Raw genomic sequence first — 21,577 nt, forward strand, 5'->3', positions numbered from 1 at the left:
TGCAGCGTGCACAGAACAACAACCCGTCAGCACAGAAGGCAGATGTCCCATCCATCCCTGGGAACATTCAAGATGGACAGACAGCTCCTCCCATGGAGAAGCAGGCAACTTCAGTTCTGACTGACAGTTCTGACAAAGAACTTTTGCCAAGATTGGACAACAAACAACAAAAAAATAAACCCAATAAAATCCGATTTAAAAAAAAAAAAACCACAATAAAAATCAGTTTCATAAACAAAAAAGCTCTACACTCTTCTTTTAGCACTTTTGAGAGGGCATGCACGCTCCTGTGTCCCGTCCTGGCCTCCCCAGGACAGGAAAGACACTGCCATCTGCATTGCAGGCCCACGGGAAGCTTTGTCTATGTGTCTGTACAAGCTGCAAACCTGACCTAACTCCTCTTTGCTTCACACGCAGTCAGGAGCAACTGACACAACTTCAAGCAGAATCGGGCACCAGAGACAGGCAGGCCCTGCCTCCTTCCACATCGGTCTTTGGCAAACGCTACAACTCACACCTGCAGCCCACGTTCCACACGGCAGACCCGGCACACGTTCACCCGAGGCACCGGAGCGTGCTGAGTCCTCAGGGGAGAGCACCCAGCTCTGGCCTCAGAACTGAAAGCAACATTACTGTGGCAGTCAAGGCACTGCAGAAAGGCAGACCACAGGCACAAAAGCTTGCTCCTGACTAAGCACGGTTCAATTACGTCCTGAAAGCGGCCCCAAAGACACAGCAGGAGCTGCGCGATGCCTCATCAGCTCGCCCCTCTCTGCCCTGTGCTCCACCACACACAGTACACGCTGGCAGTGGCATTTCTTCAGCTTCCTCACCCAGCTGCACAGAAAAAGGTGTCATCAACATACAGAGGAAGACACAAGTATTACCACCAGGGATGCTGACTGCCAGCTTTGATGGTGATTTCCCACAGCCCATCTAAATTACTCGTGGCACTGGGCACAGTGGGGGAATTTGGTTGGGCTGAGTCACATGTAACCATGGGTTTCCTTCAGCCTTCTCTTCCAACACTTCCCAGTTAGGGAGCTTCCAACAACTGGGGAGCATTCAAGAAGGCAGGAGCTGCAGTAAGAACCTCAGGCAACTTTCTGGGCCATAGCTGAAAACAAAGTCTAATGGCTCAGCACCACTCTAGAATCTGTCTGCCTTCAATTTCTTTAGTCCATCTTCAAACTATTTCTGTTTTTTGTCTTGACAGCCAGTGTGGGAACATAGTGTGCGCTACGTCTTTGTGTGTAAGACCCATTCCTGTCATTGCTGTCAGCAGGTTTCTATGGAAGCCAGTTCAGCTGCTCTTGCTGTGGAGACTGGATGAAGCTCAGCACCTCCAGAGCATGGCTCCTGCCATCCTCAGATAAGTGGAAGGAACTGGCCTTTGGAGGTACTGCCTTGCTCCCTGAAGTGACAAGAAAGCTGAGACAATTGCTTCTTCACATCAGGGAAGTGAATTCCAACAGAAGTGAGTTGGCAGAATCTCCCAGGAGACCTGTAGCAGAGTCAAAACCTGAGCTTGGGTTTCTCATTCATCCTCTTTTAGACCACTGTTTGTGGTAGCAAATACACTGTCCCATCAAAGTGATCACTTCCAAGAATATCACGGCTCTGCTAGGGCTTTCTAATGGGTTTTCTTGTAGGTCCCCTCAACAGAAGATCCCTCGTGGACTCATAGACTTTTTTATAGACCTGGCTGTGCTGCTTGGCTGAGTAATTATGGATTTGAATATTTCTTACTACACTTCCAGATGTCCTCTCTCATAGTACAATACATATTCCTTAAGGCCAGAGTCCAGGAGCCAGTCACACATTACATTCTCACGCAGAGAAGTTTACCACTGAGAAAAAGTTGATGTTATCAACTTTGCAAATCAAGCCTAAGATTACTTGTCTATGCCCTTTGTTAACTGCTGCAGAATTAGGGAAATGAACAATTAGGCAGACAGAGCAGGCTGTCAAGGAACAGGTCAGGAAAAGCAACTGGAGAAGAGGGAAACCTGAAGTTAATGTCTTGGTTTATTATTCTCATAGGCTGAACAACAACTCATCCAGTGGCCAATGTCGCAGCTTTGATTTTTTGTTTCTAACCGATGTCCTGCAGACGATTCATGTGTAAACATGCTATGTGGCACAGTCCCACAAGCACAGTCTTCTGGTATTTTTATTACTGATTGCCATGATAAGACTCTGGCTGACTTTACATGTAAACACGTCCAAGCCTTGCATTGATCCCTCTGGAAAATGCCTTTCTCTTCTCTTTAGAATAATTACTTCATGGGTTTACCTTTCTTGCCTCAGAGAACCTGACATCATTTTGTAGGATACTTTGTCGGATGTGTCTTTGCTCCGTATCAGTGTTCACCTCAGAGCTGTACTGTTCCCCTCGCACTCATGGGGAAGGGACAGGGAAAAGGCCATTGGAGATCACCTGATCTCTATGCTAGGAGCCAACAGTAACATCTCTTGAAGTGAGCCACTTTGCTCATTTCATCCACCTGAAGTCTCGTTACTTTATTCTTATGGAAATAAATAGGGAAAACACTACAAGGAAGCATTTTCATTGGCTGATTCTCACTCAAGGTGTAACACTCAGAATATCCATGTGCCCATCCTGGATGCGCAGAAACGAACTTTTACAAGTACAGGGTGTGATTATGCAACCATGCACACACTGTTATGTACAAAAGAAGGCTTTCACCAAAGTCATCTCCATTCAGTCAAAAAACATTCCAGATTTCTCACCACAATCACAAAAGGAGTAACAGTGATTGACAAGGAGGGCTCAGCATTACTTGAGGGACAAAACCCCAAGCAGCTTTACAGACAAAGTCAGTATTGCATTAAAGGTCACTTCCCACAGCTGTACTCCAATACAGAGTTAAGGAGCTAAACATTTTCCAGATGCCCTTTTAATCCTGTACTTGATGGTAAAGGGCTTGTGCTAAACATACTTTGTTTCAATAAACTGCATGGAAATTATTAACAATGAAATACACTGCCAGAAAAGACTTCTATAGCCGTATCTTGGAAAGCATCTGTTCACTTGGCAGTTAATTTTCTTAATTTGCTTGGATTCGTTTTTGTTACAGTTTCTTCATTTACTTGTTGATCAGGATTAATGACATGAGGCAAGCAAATGGATTTTCAAATATTTAACAAGCAACAGAGGGTTGCTTAAATGGAGAAAGAAAGGTAGTTTAAGTACTAGTAAGCATCCAACTCTTTTCTCCTTGACTTAGCGCAAAAGACCTCTTTCAGTCTCACCTGCTTTCCTTATGAAAGCTGTGCCCATTTATTTTCCAACCGTAAAATCTAGCTCCAGTTTGCTACATTTCTTTCCTGAAAATACATTCCCTAATTAATGACTGAATAACACAAAAGCAATAAAATCCACACAGGCATCTAGGATTTCAAAACCCACAGACCATCAGATTTTCTCTTACTAGTAATGTGAAAAAAGGAATGAGAGTTCAGCTCAGAAAGGCACTTCAGAATTTGCTTTCCAAAAACCATCACTCGGGCCTTTTGCTGAGAGAGATTTATCAGGTATGTCTACAAAAATCAAGTTCAGTTTGGACACACTTCAACAGTTGCCCAAAGCATCCTGCAGTACTGAGGGTCCGATTTTTGAGTGCCAGTCTAAGAAATCGGGGCTTCTAGGTTTTTATCTCAACACCTCAGGTCCAGCTAAAGTCAGCTGACGTCTCCAGTGCTTCCCAAACATTTGCCTATGGGATTTCAAAGTTGCAGTCAAAAGCAAAAGCACACAAAAATCCACAGTTTTGGAGCTAGAGCACATCCAGATAATAGCCTTTATTCTGCAGGTGCTGCTTGATTCACAGCTACAAAATAATAAAGCCCTACTTGAGAGAGAACAACGCAGCAAACCAAACCACTCCATATTTTCGCTCAGACAGTTACAGTGTTTCTTAGGGATGGGTTAATCTTTGAAACTTTGGGTCTAAGCATATGGCCTCAACAGAACACACATGCTGACACTACAGAATCAATGAGAAATATCGGAAGGTAGCTTTGATTCAAAAAAAAACCAGTTGACAGCTCCAAAGCAGATCATTTTCCTAAAGAGAGTATCTACACAGTGAAGCACACTCAATGAGCTGCTCCGCTGCTCCCAGCAGACAGTGGCTCTAGGGCTGCTCTTTCTAGTCAGTTAGTTCTTTGCTTTTCGCCCACCAACATAAAAGGAAGCAGTAATTTGCTGCCAGTATTTGACAAGGCATTACCAGCTGTAGCTAAAAAAATAAACTAGATTTTTAACACCTCAATGCAGATTTTTTTTTTTTTTTTTTTTTCCGTTCCTGCTTGCTGCCCACCATGAGACTATTTTCTATACTGGGGGAAAGAATTTCTCAGGCCACTCCTCCACAACCCTCACATTGATTGAAATCAGCCATGCAAATTCCCGAGTTGTATTCCTGGTGTTCAGATATAGGATCACATCACTGTCCACAAGTTAAAATAAACAGGAACTTCAGGCTAAAGCAGAGCCTTCACTGACCAGCTTGCTAAAAGCCAGGCCCCAGAGAAGGGCTCATTTCCCCACGTTAATATTAAAAAACCAATGAACTGCCTGCTCAGCACTGTGTCACAATTAAGCCTATGCAGGAGGCACCATGCGTCACGTAAGATCCCACAAGTTGCTTCCTCTCCCATGAGAAAGACCCATGGAGCAGGATTCTTCCTGTCTAGCACATTGGGTTATTTTTAAAGTACCACCCCCTGGAGTTCAAAACACCCATAAAAACAGAAAGCTCTCATCAGTTTGAACTGTCTGCTATTAGAAAGCAAATCATGGGCTGATTTTGGCACAGAAATCATACGTCGCATGAGGCTTATTTCAAATTACAGCTTCTTACATCACCTTGGCATATACAGTACACTGATTTATGCTCTTTGGACTGGGTTCTTTTTTGCATTAAGACTCATTTATAATTTCTAGGCATGGAGTGTCAAAGTAGATAAAGGTTACATTTATGCTTCAGGATGGACAAACAGCAGGCTAGCTCTACACTCCGTTACAAATGGATCTGTATGAAGGGTGTCTCTGTCAGACTTAGAAATTCGAGGGGAGTCAATTTCCTATTATAATCCATCGTCACCAAGTATGGTCTCACTACCAGAGGTGAAAACTGAAAGCAGAAATAAGCAAGACAAACTCCTTCTAAAGCTTTTTTTTTGGTAGCAATACAAATACCAATGTGTAATATACAATAATGCATATTGCCATTCAAACAAGGCAGTAACGGTCCGTGGCGATACTGCAAGGTCCCTAGGCAGCCACCATGCTCATTTTTACCTCCAGTCATCCTTTGAGAGATTAGATAAAATATTCATCTCTTCATCATCTTGCAAAAGACGATACGCTGCACTAACGTGGTGATTTTCAAGCACAGACCGGTCATTATATAGAACGGCTGAGTCTGACCTAGCATTTAAAAGAAAACATAGGAAAGGTTATGTTTCTTCCCTGTCCCTTTTCCTTTGATCAGCTACAGAGATTAGTTCTATAGCATGGACACGAGCATTTTAAGAGCATTTGTAATACTTTGTTCGCTGCTGTTATTCAGTAAAAGAAAAGTAAAGATCAAAACTCACACAAAATTGATTTCATCAATCGAGACTCACCTAGTCTCTCTGTTACACACTGAAAAAAAAATATGCTGAGAGCTGCGAGAGATACGTAAACTTACAGCTGAATCATGAGGTTCTTTTCCAGCTCTTGTGCATGTTGCTCTCATAATAAAGCCTGATGGTACCCAAGGAAGCAATTGCAAGTTGTGTCCCAATATTGTTTCCAGAACAGCAAACTGGCTGTCAGCAAGATAGAACTGAGCTGCTTTCTGTCATCTGTGCGCTCAGCTACGCTGTCTGGAAGGGCAATTGCCAGCGGAACAGAGTAAGGCCAAAGGTACTTCATGCCTTAGTTTAAGCTCTAGGACACAGAGCTGAGACTGATGGATGGCTGAGATGATCTGAAGACAAAGGTGTTGCTGGAACTTAATGGCACCAGAGGGTGAGTATGGTTTGTTACAGGCCCCACTCAGTTCTGCTTCCCAGAGAGCAGTGTATACTTCTCCCTCCTGACACTTTAAACCCTCAAGGTTTCAGTGTCACAGAAATTACTATTTTGGAAATACAGCAGATCCCTAATTCTTGCATGCATGAAGCGCAAGTAAGAAGTGGAGTGTGGCTTGGCCCAGAAGAGAAACAGAAACATCCTTCTACATTCCATTCCCAAGCTTTCCTGAGCACATGTGTGATTTAGCCTAGCAACATTTATCTATCTGCATGATTCAGCTAACATCCTCCAGGTATCTTACTTAGAGTGAGATGCAACGCATCTTAGAAATGCCCAGGTGTCAGTCAAGGATATCTACATATTTTGTCACCACTACCAGTACACTCCCATTGTCAAAATAACAATAACAAAATGCCCAGTTATCGCTGCAACCACAGACTTCACAATCTTTTCATGCTTCAGAATTTTGCTGCCATCTTCATCTTCTTCTCTCTTCCACCAACCCAGAAGCCTTACAGAAGATTCTGAGTTCAAAAAAATACAGCGGTTCGGTCTAGTCTGGGAACAGCTAGTTGCTATCTAGCAATTCACAAAGCTCTAAAAAATGATGTCCCTGAACAGGTAGCGGTAAACATACACTTTGGCTGCAGGTGTGCTTTTCCACTCAAGTGAAAATAGTACATGTAGCATTGGTGTTCACCGATAAATACAGGTATTGTTAAGTTCTTAACCTATGTAGTTGATATCTGATTCTTCAAATTCAATGAGAAAAAAACTGTTGAATTATAGTAGCTCCTCCAAAACTGTAACTCCATCAAAATACGACACCCTGTACAGCAACTTGTCTTTGGCAGCTTTACACAGAAACATTTTGGGACCTTCCTTTTTCCTGATTATTAATATGAAATCATGCTCAGGAAGCTAGAATGCATGCATTCCACTGTAAATGGCTGAGCAAGACAAAACTAAATGCAACCTAAGGCAGTGAACTTTCCTCCTGTAACACTTCAAAGCAGAAGCTCCTGTGCTTTCCTAGGTGGCTGTGCCGTTATTCCCCAAAGGTTCCTCCCTCCATTTCCCAGCCCTTCATCGTGATTTACAATGGCCTCACCGTGTCTGGATATGAAAGTTGTTGGTGGTGCCAGTGTGTTCATAGTCATGGATGGCAGCTGCAAAGATCATAGCGAAGATCTCCAGCTCTGTCAGCCAGTGCTGAAAAGAGATTAAGAGCAATCAGATAAACCGTCATTTTCCCAGGCATTAAAGCTTTTGTCCTTTAAGGCAAGTTATCCCCTGCTGACAGTCAATGCCGCACATCATTGCCTTTCCCCTGCAGCCTGCCAGCTGTTGTAAGCAAACTTCTGCGGTTGATGCACAAAAGCCAAACCAGTGTTTTTCCTGAAGCTTCATCCAAATAAACTGAGCTTCAGCAAAATGTTTTCAGGAGCTAGTAAGGCTTAAGGCAGAGCAAGGGGAAACATGTGCCCTTCTTAAAAAGCACTGTGTGAGGAAGACAGAGGGGAAAACCTCAAGACAATCAAGGTTCTTCAAGTGGAACTTGATGACACATGTGCAGGTACACATGTTCTACCACGGTATGTACTTTCAGCTCAGCTGACCTTTGTAGCAGAGCCTCAAATACAGAAGAATGTCACTAACTTCCAGTAGCTAAAAGTCATAGAACCATAGAACCATAGAATGGTTTGGGTTAGAAAGGACCTTAACGGTCATCTAGTTCCACCCCCCCTGCCATGGGCAGGGACACCGTCCGCTAGCCCAGGTTGCTCCAAGCCCCATCCATCCAGCCTGGCCTTGAACACTGCCAGGGATGGGGCACCCACAGCTTCTCTGGGCAGCCTGTGCCAGTGCCTCACCACCCTCACAGTAAAGAATGTCTTCCTAATATCCAATCTAAATCTATCCTTTTTTGGTTAAAACCATGTACCCCTTGTCCTATCTCAACAGGCCCTGCTGAAAAGTTTGTCCTCGTCTTTCTTATAAGCCCCCTTTAAGTATCGAAAGGCTGCAGTAGGTCTCCCCAGAGCCTTCTCTTCTCCAGGCTGAACAACCCCAACTCTCTCAGCCTGTCTGCATAGGAGAGGAGCTCCAGCCTTCTGGTCATCTTCATGGCCCTCCTATGGACTCGTTCCAACAGGTCCATGTCCTTTTTATGTTGGTGGCTCCAGAGCTGAACGCAGTACTCCACGTGGGGTCTCACCACAGTGGAAGAGAGGGGGAGAATCCCCTCCCTCGACCTGCTGGCCACATTTGTTTCGATACAGCCCAGGATAGGGTTGGCCCTCTGGCTACGAGTGCACATTGTTGGGTCATGTTGAGCTTTTCATCCACCAGCACCCTCAAGTCCTTCTCCTCCGGGGAGCTCTCAACCCATTCTCCGCCCAGCCTGTATTGATAGCAGGGCTTGCCCCAACCCAGATGCAGGACCTTGCACTTGGCCTCGTTGAACTTCATGAGGTTCACAGGGGCTCCCCCATGAGCTGAGCTTGGAGGAGGTGATCCTTGAATGTTAACCATCTTTCTTGGTGTCTCTTTGTGCCAGGGCTCCCATGCTACTCTACCAAGCAGATCCCTGAAGAGGCCAGAATCTGCTTTCCTGAAGTCCAGGGCAGTGATCTGGCTGTGTGCCCTCCTTGCTGCCCTAAGGATTTTGAACACCACCATTTTGTGGTCACTGCAGCCAAGGCTGCCCTTAAGCTTCACATTCCCCACCAGCCCCTCCATGTTGGTGAGAACAAGGTTCAGCATGGCACCTCTCTTCACTGGCTCCTCCATCACTTGGAAGTTATCGTCAACACAGTCCAAGAATGTCCTGAATTGCCTGAGCCCTGCTGTGTTGTCCTCTCCAACAAATATCGGGGTGGCTGAAGTCCCCCCTGAGGACCAGGGCTCATGAACATCATGTGGCTTGTACCTGTCTATAGAGGGCTTCGCCTGCTCAGTCTTCCTGGTTGGACGGCCTGTAGCAGACCCCCACTATAATGTCACCTGTCGCTCCCCATCCAGCCCCAGATGGAGCTCCATGCATTTGAGCTGGCTGCTGACCTAGAGGGTGAAGCCCCCTCCTCCCTTCCCCTGCCTGTCCTTCCTACAGAGCTTCTAATCCTTCCGTTCCAGTCTTCAGCAATGACTGAATCATAAGGAAAAAGGGGCACAAAACCTCACAAGATGTACTTCTTGCTATTTATTTACCATTTATAGACACATTGGAGAAAGTCCTGAGGGTTTTTTTTTTCCTAATTGCCTAGTCGAAGCCTTATTTTTCAATGCTTGACTCGCTTCTAACTTAGATTTCTAAATGATTCAGAGGCTTTTAATCATTTTTCTCAGAGTCAATCAATCATTTTACATCTGGGTTTCCACTGGCAGCACACAAGGAGGGCTGTTAACATCAAGAGCATCAGAGACAAAGGTTCTGGGTACTATAGATGCTGTAAATATTTGTATGAAATGCTTAAACATACTAAATTTAGAGAAAACCTTTACCACAGTGGCTGCCAAATATTTTTGTAACAGTTCACTGTCAAGCTGCAAACGTCTTGACAGACATTCATGTACAAACTGCCTTTTAATTCAAAGCCCAGTAAAGGCAATATGGTTTCATAAATCTATTCTAGACAACTACTACAGCTCAGGGACCATCACTGGCCTGTTAACCACAGTGCAGGGGAAGCACAGGTAACGGGGGGTCTGTACACAGCGACCTGTCTAGCTTTCTCCTGCCATTCACAGCCACCTCTGCGCAACCAATTACGAATTAAGCAAGTCTCGGTATAAACGATCTCCTTACATTAAAGATGCGGTTTGAAAATATTGGCCACAGATATTTCGCACAATGCCACTGACCATAATCAAGGCAGCTCTTGAATTTTCGGGGTGGGTGTGGTGTGTGAAAGATCAAGAAATGAGCAGACACACAAACCAAATTATTTTCTCATTTCTACACAGTTGGTCCAGGACAGGAATGGACAGCACTAATGGCGGAGAAATCTGTGATGTTTCTGTTTCCAGGCATGACTTGTGAATAAGGAATGCTTTACAGCTGATAAAGAACATGATTTCAACATTCTAGCAACAGCGTCTGGCAACTGCAATGGAAAAGAAATGGAACTAGGGTTTCCAAGATACAAGTCTAGATCTGGACTTCCATTCCTCAACCATGTTCTGCCATTTCCCAAAAGGTGAGCGTGTGAATGACAGAAAAATAATTAGGCAAAAGCGCTCAGGAACAGGCAGAGCAAACCTACATTATGCACGCAGAACTACCACGGGGCATGCTCAGCTAGTCTGATGCATCCACTTCAGACCTTCAGGGCACCATCTGACAAGTCCCACTCCAACAGCATGTTATGACCCAAATCTTAAAACATCAGTAAGGCTGCGAGCTCTGCGCCTGAGGTCCTCTACCCCTTAAGGCATGCACAGGAAAAGTGCTAACTTGCATGCGCTACCAAACCATCACTGGCTGAACAAGTTTGGGTAAATGGCGCTTTTCAAATAGGGTGTAATACACCTGAGGAGAGATATTAAATATCATAACAGCATTTGCAGAAGACCACTCAGAACACAGACTGGGATTACCGTTGTGAATAGTGGGTAATAAATAAATCAGTGTAAGTAGCACAAAGTCAAAATAGGCTTGTGACTAACAGGAGGGAAATAGCAGGTAAGTAATTGCAACCTTTTAGTCCCTTTTATCTGCTACAACCTTGCAAGGCTGCAAACAAGATGGCAAAGAGCCCGCAGAGAACGGATGCCATCTCCATCAAAGCAGTGATACTACCATTTACTAGTCTGTGATGGACTTCATTTTGGGAACAGAGAGCTAGCTTTAAAGAACAAATTCATCACGAGCTATTGAGAAAGCAGCAGGACACTGTCACAGGTGAAAAGAATGAGGAAATGTGAATGTTTTTCATTTCTAAAGGGTTGATAAAAACAATCCAGAACCAAACCTTCAACTTTCTGCATTGATAGGGGGTGCGGGATAGAGGGGGAAGAAGGCATGAAAGAACAAGTATTGGCTTCTAGGGTGGAAACAAGAAAGGGTAATGAGGCATGATTCTCTTTCACAAACATACAGTAAATATGAAGAAGTAGCTACTAAGGCAAGTCATTGGCATGTAAACAAAAGGATTGATGCATATCGATGCCTACAGGAAGAAAGAGGAAGGAGCAGTCTTCCATTCTAACAAAACAAATGGATGCATTTCCAAGAAAATGCTACAAAGCAAAGAGAGCAATAATTAGCTTTTTTCCTTCCCCAGAGTTTATGGTCTTTTATTCAAAAGAAGTTATCATTTGCAGAGCTCATGATGATTAGTCTAGAGGAGATGAGGATCTCACTTCCCTTTGGTACAAACAGGTGTGACAAAAGTCTCACACTTCTGCATGTTTACAAGTCTGCTGCAGGAAATAGTATCCTCTAATTCTTGACAGTATCACAGAAAGAACTAGCTAAAACCAACTCTATATTTTAGACAAAGACCAAGGAACAACTGAGTCTGTGCGAAAAGAGAAGGTAAAAAGTTCAGAGCAAGGGAGACTACCAAGCCTTCATCCCCCATGACCACCATGACCACCACCAAGAGGCACCACACAAGTACAGTTGGGAAGGACTTATAGAAATGACTTGTTGGAACTAATGCTAATATAATATGAATTGGGGCTAGGTTATGAATATGTACAGGCGTATTTAGAAATCTTATGTATATGCAACACTTGATTATATAAATTGAGTCAAGTTGTTGCCCCAAGTGCGCACAGCTTTGGTGGGATTACCGCGGTGGTGCTGCCCAGTGCTGAATAAACATACCTACTTTACAATCTGGTAAGATTGTGGAGCCTGATTCCACAATCAGACTTCTCATATATATATATATATATATATATATGATCCTGTATTTATTTTTTCTGTCATGGCACTTCTGTTGGAGCTGAGGAACAATACAAAACTGCATGCTTTATTGTTATAATTTGAGCCTCTGGATACTATGTTAGTGATGAGATTTTCTTTAAGCATTATTTCTGTATAGTTCTTTCAAAAAGAGTATTTTCCTCCCAGTTTCCACAGCGAATCTTAAGTATACACTCTCTATCAAATGTTGTTGGTTTAAATAACCAGAACTGAACCGTAACAAAGGTTAAAGAGGCAGCATGATCTGCATGCAGTGAGATAAAAAAAACCTTTTTTTTTAATTTTCTCTCACACTACATTTGCCAGTGCTCTTGGACTAGTCTTTCAACTGTCCTGCTACGGTATCATAATGTACACTGAGTAGTGATGCCAAAACGGCACAGAGTAACTGCTCAGAGACGAATTTTGTCTTAAAGCAGCAAAGGTATTTCTTTCGTGCAACGTTGGAGAGCTAGCCGATTCGCATTGGACAAACGAGCTACAAAGTTTTCAGTGAAAAGTCAGGTAGTTTTCTTGAGAGGTTACAACATCTTTACATATATATTCATCTGATTTTGACACTCAATCATTCCATTCATAATAGGTGGGTGGAAAAGACCTTTCAGTTTTCTTTGTTCAACGATTCCTGACTTGATGGTCTCCTTATCTCCTTCAGGTGCCCACCATACCTTTTCTAATTATTCAGAGTACATTCCTTTCTCAGCACAAACCTCTAGCATCACCCAGAGCATTGTACCAAACTCATCCTGACTAATGTTTTGGTTTGGTTTTTTTTTTTTTTTTTTTTGTAAGACCTTGTTCTGTTTCAGTAGCATAACAGTTAGCAAACAGAAGACGCCTTAACTTGATTTTTCTCATTTTCACCCTTCAGCAACCAACCTGACAAACCTGGACCGAACCCATCCCAGACTTCATTGTGCGCTGCCTCTCACCAGCACGACTTCACGCTGGAAGGACGCGGCCAGAGGATGTGCTGTCCTCTGCGCTGCCGGGGGGCTCGGAGCTGAGATTTCCTCAGAAAAGACGACGACCAGAAGAAGGAGAAGGCTTCGCTATTGCCCCCGCTCGCAGCCCCGCCGCGGCCGGCAGCAGCCGCGGGGTCCCCCTAGGGCACCCCGTGGGCAGCGCCGCCTGCGGGGGCCCAGGCCCGGCGGGAAGGACCCAGGCGAGGCGCGGTGGGCTGCCCCGGCCCGGGCGGCTCCATTGCTCGGCCGCGATGCGCCTTCCCGGCCGCGGGATGCGACAAAGCCGCGCTCCTCGGCTGCCCCCTCGGTGAGGCGAGCTCTGCTGGAGAGCTCCTCGCGCGCCGCGGCGGGAGCTGCGGGGCGGGAACTGAGGGGTGGGAACTGCAAGGCGGGAACTGAGGGGCGGGAACTGAGGGGCGGGAGCGGCACCGCCCCCCGCCCGCGGCCCAGGGCCGAGGCCGCCCTCTGAGGGGCCGGGCCGAGGCGAAACCCCGCCCCGGCGGTGGGGCGGGTGGGCGGTGCGGGCTGGGGGCGGTGCTGCCCGCCCCCGGCCGGGAGCTGCGGAAGCGCAGGCGGCCGGGGCTGCGTCCCTGTCGGCCCCGGGGCGGCGGGAGGCGGAGCGAGAGGCCGGGCACGGCGGCATCCTCCAGGGCGGCCATCGCCGCGGCTCCATGGAGAAGCGGGGTGCCCCGCCAGCCGCCCCCCCGCGGGGCCCGGTGCTGCACATCGTGGTGGTGGGTTTCCACCACAAGAAGGGCTGCCAGGTGAGGGGCGCGGGTGCCGCCCGCCTCCTCGCCCGCCGGCGGGTGCCCCGTGTCTCCCGCCTCCGCCGCGCTTCCTCCCTGCCCTTCCCCGCGTTCCCAGCCTGGCGGCGGGGCGGCCCGGCCCCGGCCCTGCGGGGAAGGCTTGAGCCCCGTGCAGGAGGCGGCGCGTCTGATGGGCCCGGGGGGGGCTTCGCTTTTGCTCCGGCGGGCCGGGTAAAGGAGCAGTTTGAAACCGGCGGGGCGCCGCGAACCGCGTCAGGGCCCCGCTTGGCCGCGGCCTCCCCCGTGGCTGGGCCGGGGGTTCCCTCCGGCAGGGGGGCGTGGGGCGGGGGCGGCCGGCCGGGCCCGTGACTCAGCCCGCTCCAGGCCGTTGGTGTTCACGGGGCTGCGTCCGTGACTGGCGCCCGCCCTGCGTGGCGCTGCAGCCGGCGGGCGAGGCGGGGCGAGGCGAGGGCCGGCGGGGTGAGCTCCCCGCCGCAGGCCTCCGCCGCGGCCCTGGGGGCGCCGGGCACCCCGGTCTCCTGCTGTGCCTGTTTAACGCGTTCAGACAGAGAACGAACAGGAGAACGATGTGTTTAACCTGTCTGCTGTTCTGCGGGCCTAGCCGGGCCGCACCGCGCCCACCTCCGTAGGTAATTCTGGTGCAAACAGCCCGGCGGCCCCGGGCGGTCAGTCGACCCTCGATTTAAGTTGCCTTTGCCTGTCTCTTCCCTTCCCTCATAAATCCTCCACTGCTTCGTGTGGCCTGTAAGGCAGAAGAATTTTATGTTGTGTATTTCCTAGATCATTATGCTCTGATTTTTTTTCTTTGAACACTTGAAGCAGGAGATGCTGCTGCCCCATTGGGCTGCGTGCACGGTTGCTTTGCCGTGACTGCAGCAGGTAGATGAGATGTTGGACTTGCAGTGAGTCTTTTTCCCTGGAGTGTTCTTAGTATTTACAAAACCTGCCAAAGCTATAATGAATGCAGTGGTGGTGGTTATACAAGAATTGGTCTGACAAGAACACGTTTCAGACAAGGGAGCAGAGAGTTAAATTAATATTGTGAACGGTGCAGGAAACAAAACAAGCACAGCATGGTAACGTGGAAAACAATTCCTCATACCGAAAGAGGCAGAAACGCAATAACTCATTGTATGCGTTCTTCCTTCTCTTTCTGAAAAATCTGCACAGTTTTGGAACGCATCCTTTCTCCTCAGGCTGGCTAGGGGCTCTTCACATGTGGATATTCACAGGATCAGTTCCCACAAAGGAATCTGTTCACCTAGGTTGCGAGGTTTGCATTATTTATCCAGCATTTTCTTGTTAAAAGACCATTAGGAAATAAGTGTTAGTTGGGAGGAAGAGTGCATTTTTCACCTCGCCTTTTTCTTGGCCTTTTGGAGAAGACATAGGTTGCAGACGAAAGTACGGGTGGCTTTTGTGGCTTCCGTTCATCTCTTGGGACCTGTTTCTTGTAACATTATGCTGTGTTGATGCAAAGCAAAAAAAAAACCCCCAAACTACCAACCCCAAACAATAAATTAGTAGCAATGCATTTTATCTTGCTGCTAGTAAAATGTTTGTAGGAGTAAATTTTCAGATGTTCAAAATACATCTGAACCAAAGCTTGAGTCCTTAAGTATCTCAAGAAATGAGCTGGAGAAGTTTGAGGGGAAGGAGGTTGGGGAAGGGGACAGGGTAGCTGTGTCACAGGGAGAAGAACTGCAGGAATAGAATGACAGTTGGTAAAACCACAAACAGCCAGGCTTCCTAAGGGAAATCTAACCAGAAATCTGATTGTAAATATATTCTGCCTATGACTTGGCAGATTTGTTACTGAACTATAAAAAAAAGCATTGCCTAAAAGAACTGGAGGCAGGGAGCTGAGCCGCTATAGCCTAATGAGTTTGACTTTAGTAGTATGAGAGGCTCTAGAGAATTTTGGAACGAAAGAATTGATTAACAACATGAAGCTAAGTAGATTGAGTCCTACGGGCATGCACTAAAGATAGATCATGCTAGACTGACTTGTGTCTTTTATAAGAATAAAGGATTGATTTACTCTTTCTGTAAAGGAAACATTGGCTCCAATCTGCCTGGAACTTGGTAAGGGATCACAGAGCACTACGCACACACGTGCACACACACGCAAAGAAAAGGTTTTATTTTAAGGTGGAGATACTGGAAAATTAGTACAAGAGCTGGTACGTGGGCAAGGAACAGTGTGAAGGAGAGGAAGCAGCAACAGATTTGTGTCAGAAGAGGAACTGCTGGTCTGAAAGGTGCTTGCAAGGGGTGTTTCTCAAGTCTGAATTTCGGACCCCGTAAGTGGCACTGACAGTTCTTGGGTAGTCTGTTTTCAAGGAAAATGTAGAAGAGCTTGCCTAGGTAGGCTAACAAAATGGATTTTGAGGCTATATTTATGAGAAGACTGTAAGCCACCCTTGCGAATACAGGAGCATTTTTCACTGTTCCTCTCCTGCCTCTTCACAAATAGAAAGCAGAGGCAGTTGTATGATAAGCCAGAACAGGGAACCAAGGTGACCAAAAAGTAAGCCTTGTTTTGGTGGGTTGGTTTTGAGCCACTTGGTTTGTGGGCTCTGTTTGCTTAGCAGACATCTGCAGATGACTAGTATGGGGATGGAAAAGAATGTCTCTTGAAAGTGGCAGCCTGGGACTTCTCTTTTTGGATGTCATGTTTGGTAACGGGCTTTGCAGTATTCATTGAACCACTGCATTAAGTGCAGTTGCATTCCAGGAGACTGTCAGAAAGTGAAAAATAAGGAGGAAAACCCAACCATTTAATCTAAAAGGCAGTGTTGACACACAAGTAGATGTGCACATGCCACACAGGAGAAACTCCTGAGTGCAGAAAAGCAAAGTCCAAAGCAGCTTTTACATGGCAGTAGTTCAGAGTGAATTTGGGGAGCTTAAGATCAAGAGATCATACAACTAGCCTACCAATTGTAACAGGAATTTACCTGGTTTGCCTGAGAAGGCTCCTTTTGGGTTCTGTGTTTCTGTCTCTGTTTTCTCTGTAGTCATACTAGGAAATGCACGTGGAGTTCTTAGGTGTTCTGAGAGATTTCTTGATGCTTGTCAGGCTCTACAGGACTCAAGTCATGAAAGCATTGGCTTATAAAGTGATAATAAGGGAAACCTGCCATAGAAGGGGTGTGATCTGTTTTGGAGTATCTGTAGCAGTTTGGCTCATCAGTGACTGCAGACCATTACTGGTCCAGCTCCTCCCTGGCTTTTGTTATGTTCTGTTGATCCCCTGCTTCAGTATAGGGTAAGACTTTGATTTTGGTGCTGTTTGCGCCCTTCTTCTGGAGTGGTTGACAGGAGATGCCTCAGCAGTTTTCAGGAGCTGTAGTAAGTGGATGGTGAATACAGAGCAAATAAAGGAAAGGGTTGAGGGTTTTTTTTTCAGAATTATGAAATGTTTTCTCTCGTTACAATAAGCAATAAAGCACTTAATTTACCTTACAGCATTTTATTTTTTGAAAACATTAAATGCTGTGGAAAGTCCTTATCTATCTTTATGATAGAGGTCTAGCAAAAACGTAACCTGAATGGAGCTTGACTAGTTAGATGCAAGCTGTGTGTTTGAAAACTACATGGAGATACCTTCACTTTATGGTGAAGGTGGAAGATGGAGAGTCATGAGGTTTAGTTCTCCACTAGTGATCCAGTGTGCTGTGATCCATTTGAGCTCTGCCTCCAAGCTTTATTTATATAGGGAGGCAGAGAGATAATAGTCTCTGAGGGTGTAGGAGGCTTAAAACACCAAGAGTACTCTAAAAATCACTCATTTTGATAGCAGAGTTAAAATGATTTATTCTAAAAGGAGAGGAAGGAAGGTTTCAGCGAAGCTGGAAAAACCTGGATGCAAGAGAGTTACACGCAAGTCTCTGTAAGCCCCCTGGCCGGTTGCTGAGGAAGCAGGTGGTCCATTGACTGCTGTACTGCCTGACCTGGCACAAGAATCCCCATCTTCTCTTGATGTTTTAAGGCTATTATATCTAAGTAAATACAGACCCTACATCACCACCAGGCAGGCCAAACATAATCTCACTTGAGTTGAGGCAAGGCCCAGCTTTTCGGCACTCAGTGTCCTGAGCTGTTCTGTAGATCACCTCTGACCTTCTGCAGTGGGTGACTGTTGCCTTGCCTATCATCTGAAGGGTTGGAATATACTCCAAATTGCTCCTGACTTTATTACGCATTTCTTACTGTGTTGTGGAAAAATTAAACTGTATGTAGGGGAGGAAATACTGTGTGGGTCATGGACAGCTCATGTGAGGGGTCACTTCTGTTTGCTTGGGATCCTTTAGAAAATAACAGCTGATCTTGTCCCACTTCTCTGTACATCAGTGGAGAATGACACTTCAGACTCACACAGACACGGGAGCAGGTAATTGTAAATACAGAAAGGTGTATCCCCATGGAATCCCAAAGTTTGTCCTAAGGATCTTTAAGGTACTTTAACTTTTTAATGTAAATGTGATCTTTGCTTTTTCCGAAGCACTGTCTGAGTGGCCTCTCTGTGTGGGTATGTTCTTGCATGGACAGTGTCTGAAGATCAATCCCCCTGTTTTGCCTGACCACTGATTTTTCTTCCTGGCATGCAAAGGAAAGTTAAGATCAGGAATGAACAGCTGATAGCTATGTTTTAGAGAAGAGCCTCAATATGATCTTTGAAAGGGAGGAATGCTCTTTAACCCTTCTTCCCTTCCTGTGTTTGTGCTCCTCCTGACATTTGAGAGCTTCAGTTACTGCAGCTCGGAAGCTAATGCTTGTTGTGATCTGCAGAGATCAGCATGTAACTTGGCCTGAGCAATCCGTGCACGTGGCCTTTTTTCACTCATGCCTAGAGACCGTATGAGGGCTCAAGAGGAATGTGTCCAAGCAGGATTGTTGGCAAATTGGGCTTGACTTTGTTTGCAGAATTAGCAGGTGTCTACGGAATGAGTGAGGTCAGTCTGGTTTCTTTATCAACTCTTTTGAGAACTTGCCTACATTTTCAGATCTCCTGCGCCCTCGATTGTAGCACTTGCTTTCGAGAGGGAAATACTGTAGCTGCTGTCTTCAGTAGATTCCATGGGCAGCCTTTCTGAGGCATCTTTCTTTTCTTTCGTTAATGGAAACACCTCTAGTCTGTCTCAGTCCCCACTTGTTTGCTGTCTTTCTTCTAAGAATCTGCTTTACTGGAGAATTACTTTTTTCTCTTCTTGATCTTTGTCAGCCCAGCGGTTGCTGCGATTCTATTAGATGTGCTTGATGCTCTTCACCATGTAAGTGTATGCTTTGTTGCCTTTAAAGTCCTTGTGTCTTTGTTTTGGGGCGCACGGTAGGCAGGTATTACACAATAGGTAATCTTCTCTAGTGGTTAAGCAAGATCTTGTTATAGGAAGAACAGAAACAAAAAATACCTTGACAAGGAACTAGGCTGGAATCAAGCCAAAGTGCTTTGTCCCTGGCTTTATTGATGATAACGTGTAGACATTAGCACAATTTCTTTGGGCTTTTTTCCCCCGTTTGTGATAATATTATTTAAGCTCTTTAAAGGACCTTTATGAACATGAAATCTCTTGAAGTTAATCATAACATAGGGTATCAAAGATTAGCATGTTGTCTACAATATGTGGATTTGCTTGTGTTAAATAGGTTGAAACTTTGAAAGAAGCTTTTATTAGAGAGGCTACTCAAATTAGTGTGGGATGCTAATTGTTTTAAATACACAATGCATTGCTGAGTACACCCTTAGTTGTTGCCTCATGCTTCCATGAGCAATACCACAGATTCTTATCTCTTCTGTGGAATTGATTTGCATGTCTATGTAATCCACTTGCTTATTGTATTTTGTGTTCATTGTTCAAGAACTCCCAGGTATGGTGGATTTTTGTTTGCTTTGTATCTTTGTTTAGTTTTTCAAGCTTCGAAGAGGTTATGTTTTGATAATCTTGAAGTTGCTTCCTTGAAGTCCCAGACAGGAGGTATTTCTTTGAAGGATTCCATACTGGATATTTTCTCCATAATTGTCCTGATGTTTGAATTGAGAGAAGGTTCCTAAATACCTGTTTGCAGTTATCTAACGCTTCCCATAGTCATCATCATTAACTTTCCTGTTAGGATCTGTCTGTTCTTTGTATGTGTCATAACATCCAAGTAGTTTACTTAAACCCTCCGTACCAGGAATCTTGACCTTTCTCTTGAATAAATGAATGCTAAATCAGTAAAATATGTATTTCTTTACCTCTGTTGCTATCTATTACTATGTTATCTACCTATTTCAGAATGCTTTCAAATAGTAACTCAGGTTGTCAGCACTTTCATACAAAGTGGCAATGTTATTTACATACGTATAGAATAGAGGGAGGTTCAAAGCTGTAAAGTCACTGAACAGAGGTCATCCTATTGGAGTAAATGGAACTTGCAAGTCTCAACTTTGTGTTCCCTGTCCTGATAATTGACTTTACCTTATGACAGGTACTTTAAAGTGTGCCTACAGTCCTGGTGCTTCGTTTTCCTAGGAAAAGGGGGATCCGTTGTACCACTGGACATCTCTGCCAGCCTGCGTGATCTCCTTCCCATTGGGAACCAGGACATGCAGCAGAGCTGGGGAAAGAATGCACGTATCGTGTGTGATGAGGTCAGGGTGCTGTCCTGAGGGAGAGGAAATGCCACCAGTCCCTGTAGCTGGGTGTATCCATTGAGAGCCGATGGGTGCAGCAGCTTGTGTGGGAGAAAACCTGGCTGCCATTGACCCCAGCCTCTGTTAGTTGCTGTGATGGGCAGGTATCAGTTAGGAGTAGAGCTGAGGGTTGCCCTCTCTTGTTTCGTTGAGGAAGCTGCCCTCTGTGGTACCTTGTGTCTTCTTGAGAGTTCATCTTAGGTGAATTCTACCTTATTGTCTGTAAGACCATGATTTGTTTTGAGGGCACAGAGTTCCGTAGCAAGTCCCCTAGGCTGGAATAGTTGTATTATATTCCTGTTTTGGGGGGAGTGTGGCGGGTCTTTTTTGTTTGTTATTTACTTTCTTTGAGGTGACCTATATGAGCAGAAGTTCCAAAGCATAGGATTTGTGTCTGACTTGATCTGTATGATGATAAAGTGTTAAGTAATTAGAAAGAGTGTCTGCAATGCATGCTAGCGTGACTTTGAAAACAGATAAAAGGTTTCAGTGTTTCAGATTATTTTATCTTTTCAGGGCCTAAGAGTCAAAACTTTAGTAACCTAGAGTTTTCGAAGCAAACTTGAATGGTTATTTGGTGCATCTGTAGCAATACGAATGGTGTCTTAGAACTTGTGTAAGTGGCTGCTCTATAGCTTTAGTGATATGGGAATGTGAGGAAGTTGCAGTTACAGGAACTGGAAGGATAGGAAAGACTGTGCCCTACCTCTTTGTGTGCATTCAGTGGATTTTAAAATATATAAATATGTATCATACATTTATTTACACATTTTTCTATAAATACATATGTGCATTGTACATAGTTATTATACACATATGTATTTATCTAAATGTGTAACATTTAAAAATCTTTTGTTAGAGGTCATTATATTACTGCGTAGGCATTATTGTTACACGGATGGGCTCCTCAACTTGTAGATCCTGATCTGTTGGTTCTGTCATACAACAATGGGGAAAGTTTGTCATTTAAATCTGATAAATTGTGATTTAAATAATAAATTGTTACCAGTGCTGAAAGACTAACAGCGTTCTTAGATTTTAATTTGGCTGCATGCTGCAGTTGTTATGGTGATTCAGATAACATCATTGGTGTGCTGGTTTTCTCTGGATCTGGCTATGCTAGGACTAATATATCAAGAAAACTTCTTTCAAAAAAACCCTTACTTTGAGTGAAGAACAAAT

General features: G+C 45.1%; 2 protein-coding genes across 2 annotated transcripts in view; one reads left to right on the forward strand and one right to left on the reverse strand.

Annotated features, from left to right (window-relative positions):
- Window positions 1-4,187: 4,187 nt before the first annotated feature.
- LOC114014702 (dual specificity calcium/calmodulin-dependent 3',5'-cyclic nucleotide phosphodiesterase 1A-like) lies at window positions 4,188-13,313 on the reverse strand. The gene is made up of 3 exons (XM_027799271.2): window positions 12,867-13,313; window positions 7,164-7,264; window positions 4,188-5,458 (listed from the first exon to the last, which is right to left on the reverse strand). The coding sequence occupies exons 1-3, from the start codon at window positions 12,900-12,902 to the stop codon at window positions 5,326-5,328; spliced, it is 270 nt and encodes an 89-aa protein (XP_027655072.2). The 5' UTR covers window positions 12,903-13,313; the 3' UTR covers window positions 4,188-5,325.
- A 185-nt stretch (window positions 13,314-13,498) lies between these two features.
- Window positions 13,499-21,577, forward strand: part of AVL9 (AVL9 cell migration associated) — a 39,320-nt gene continuing 31,241 nt past the window's right edge. Inside the window, exon 1 of the mRNA XM_055710347.1 lies at window positions 13,499-13,716. Coding sequence (XP_055566322.1) covers window positions 13,624-13,716 — 93 coding nt within the window. The 5' untranslated portion in view covers window positions 13,499-13,623. The remainder of the gene's footprint in view (window positions 13,717-21,577) is intronic.

This window comes from Falco cherrug, chromosome 4 (genome assembly GCF_023634085.1).
Source record: "Falco cherrug isolate bFalChe1 chromosome 4, bFalChe1.pri, whole genome shotgun sequence".
Taxonomy (NCBI): Eukaryota; Metazoa; Chordata; class Aves; order Falconiformes; family Falconidae; genus Falco; species Falco cherrug.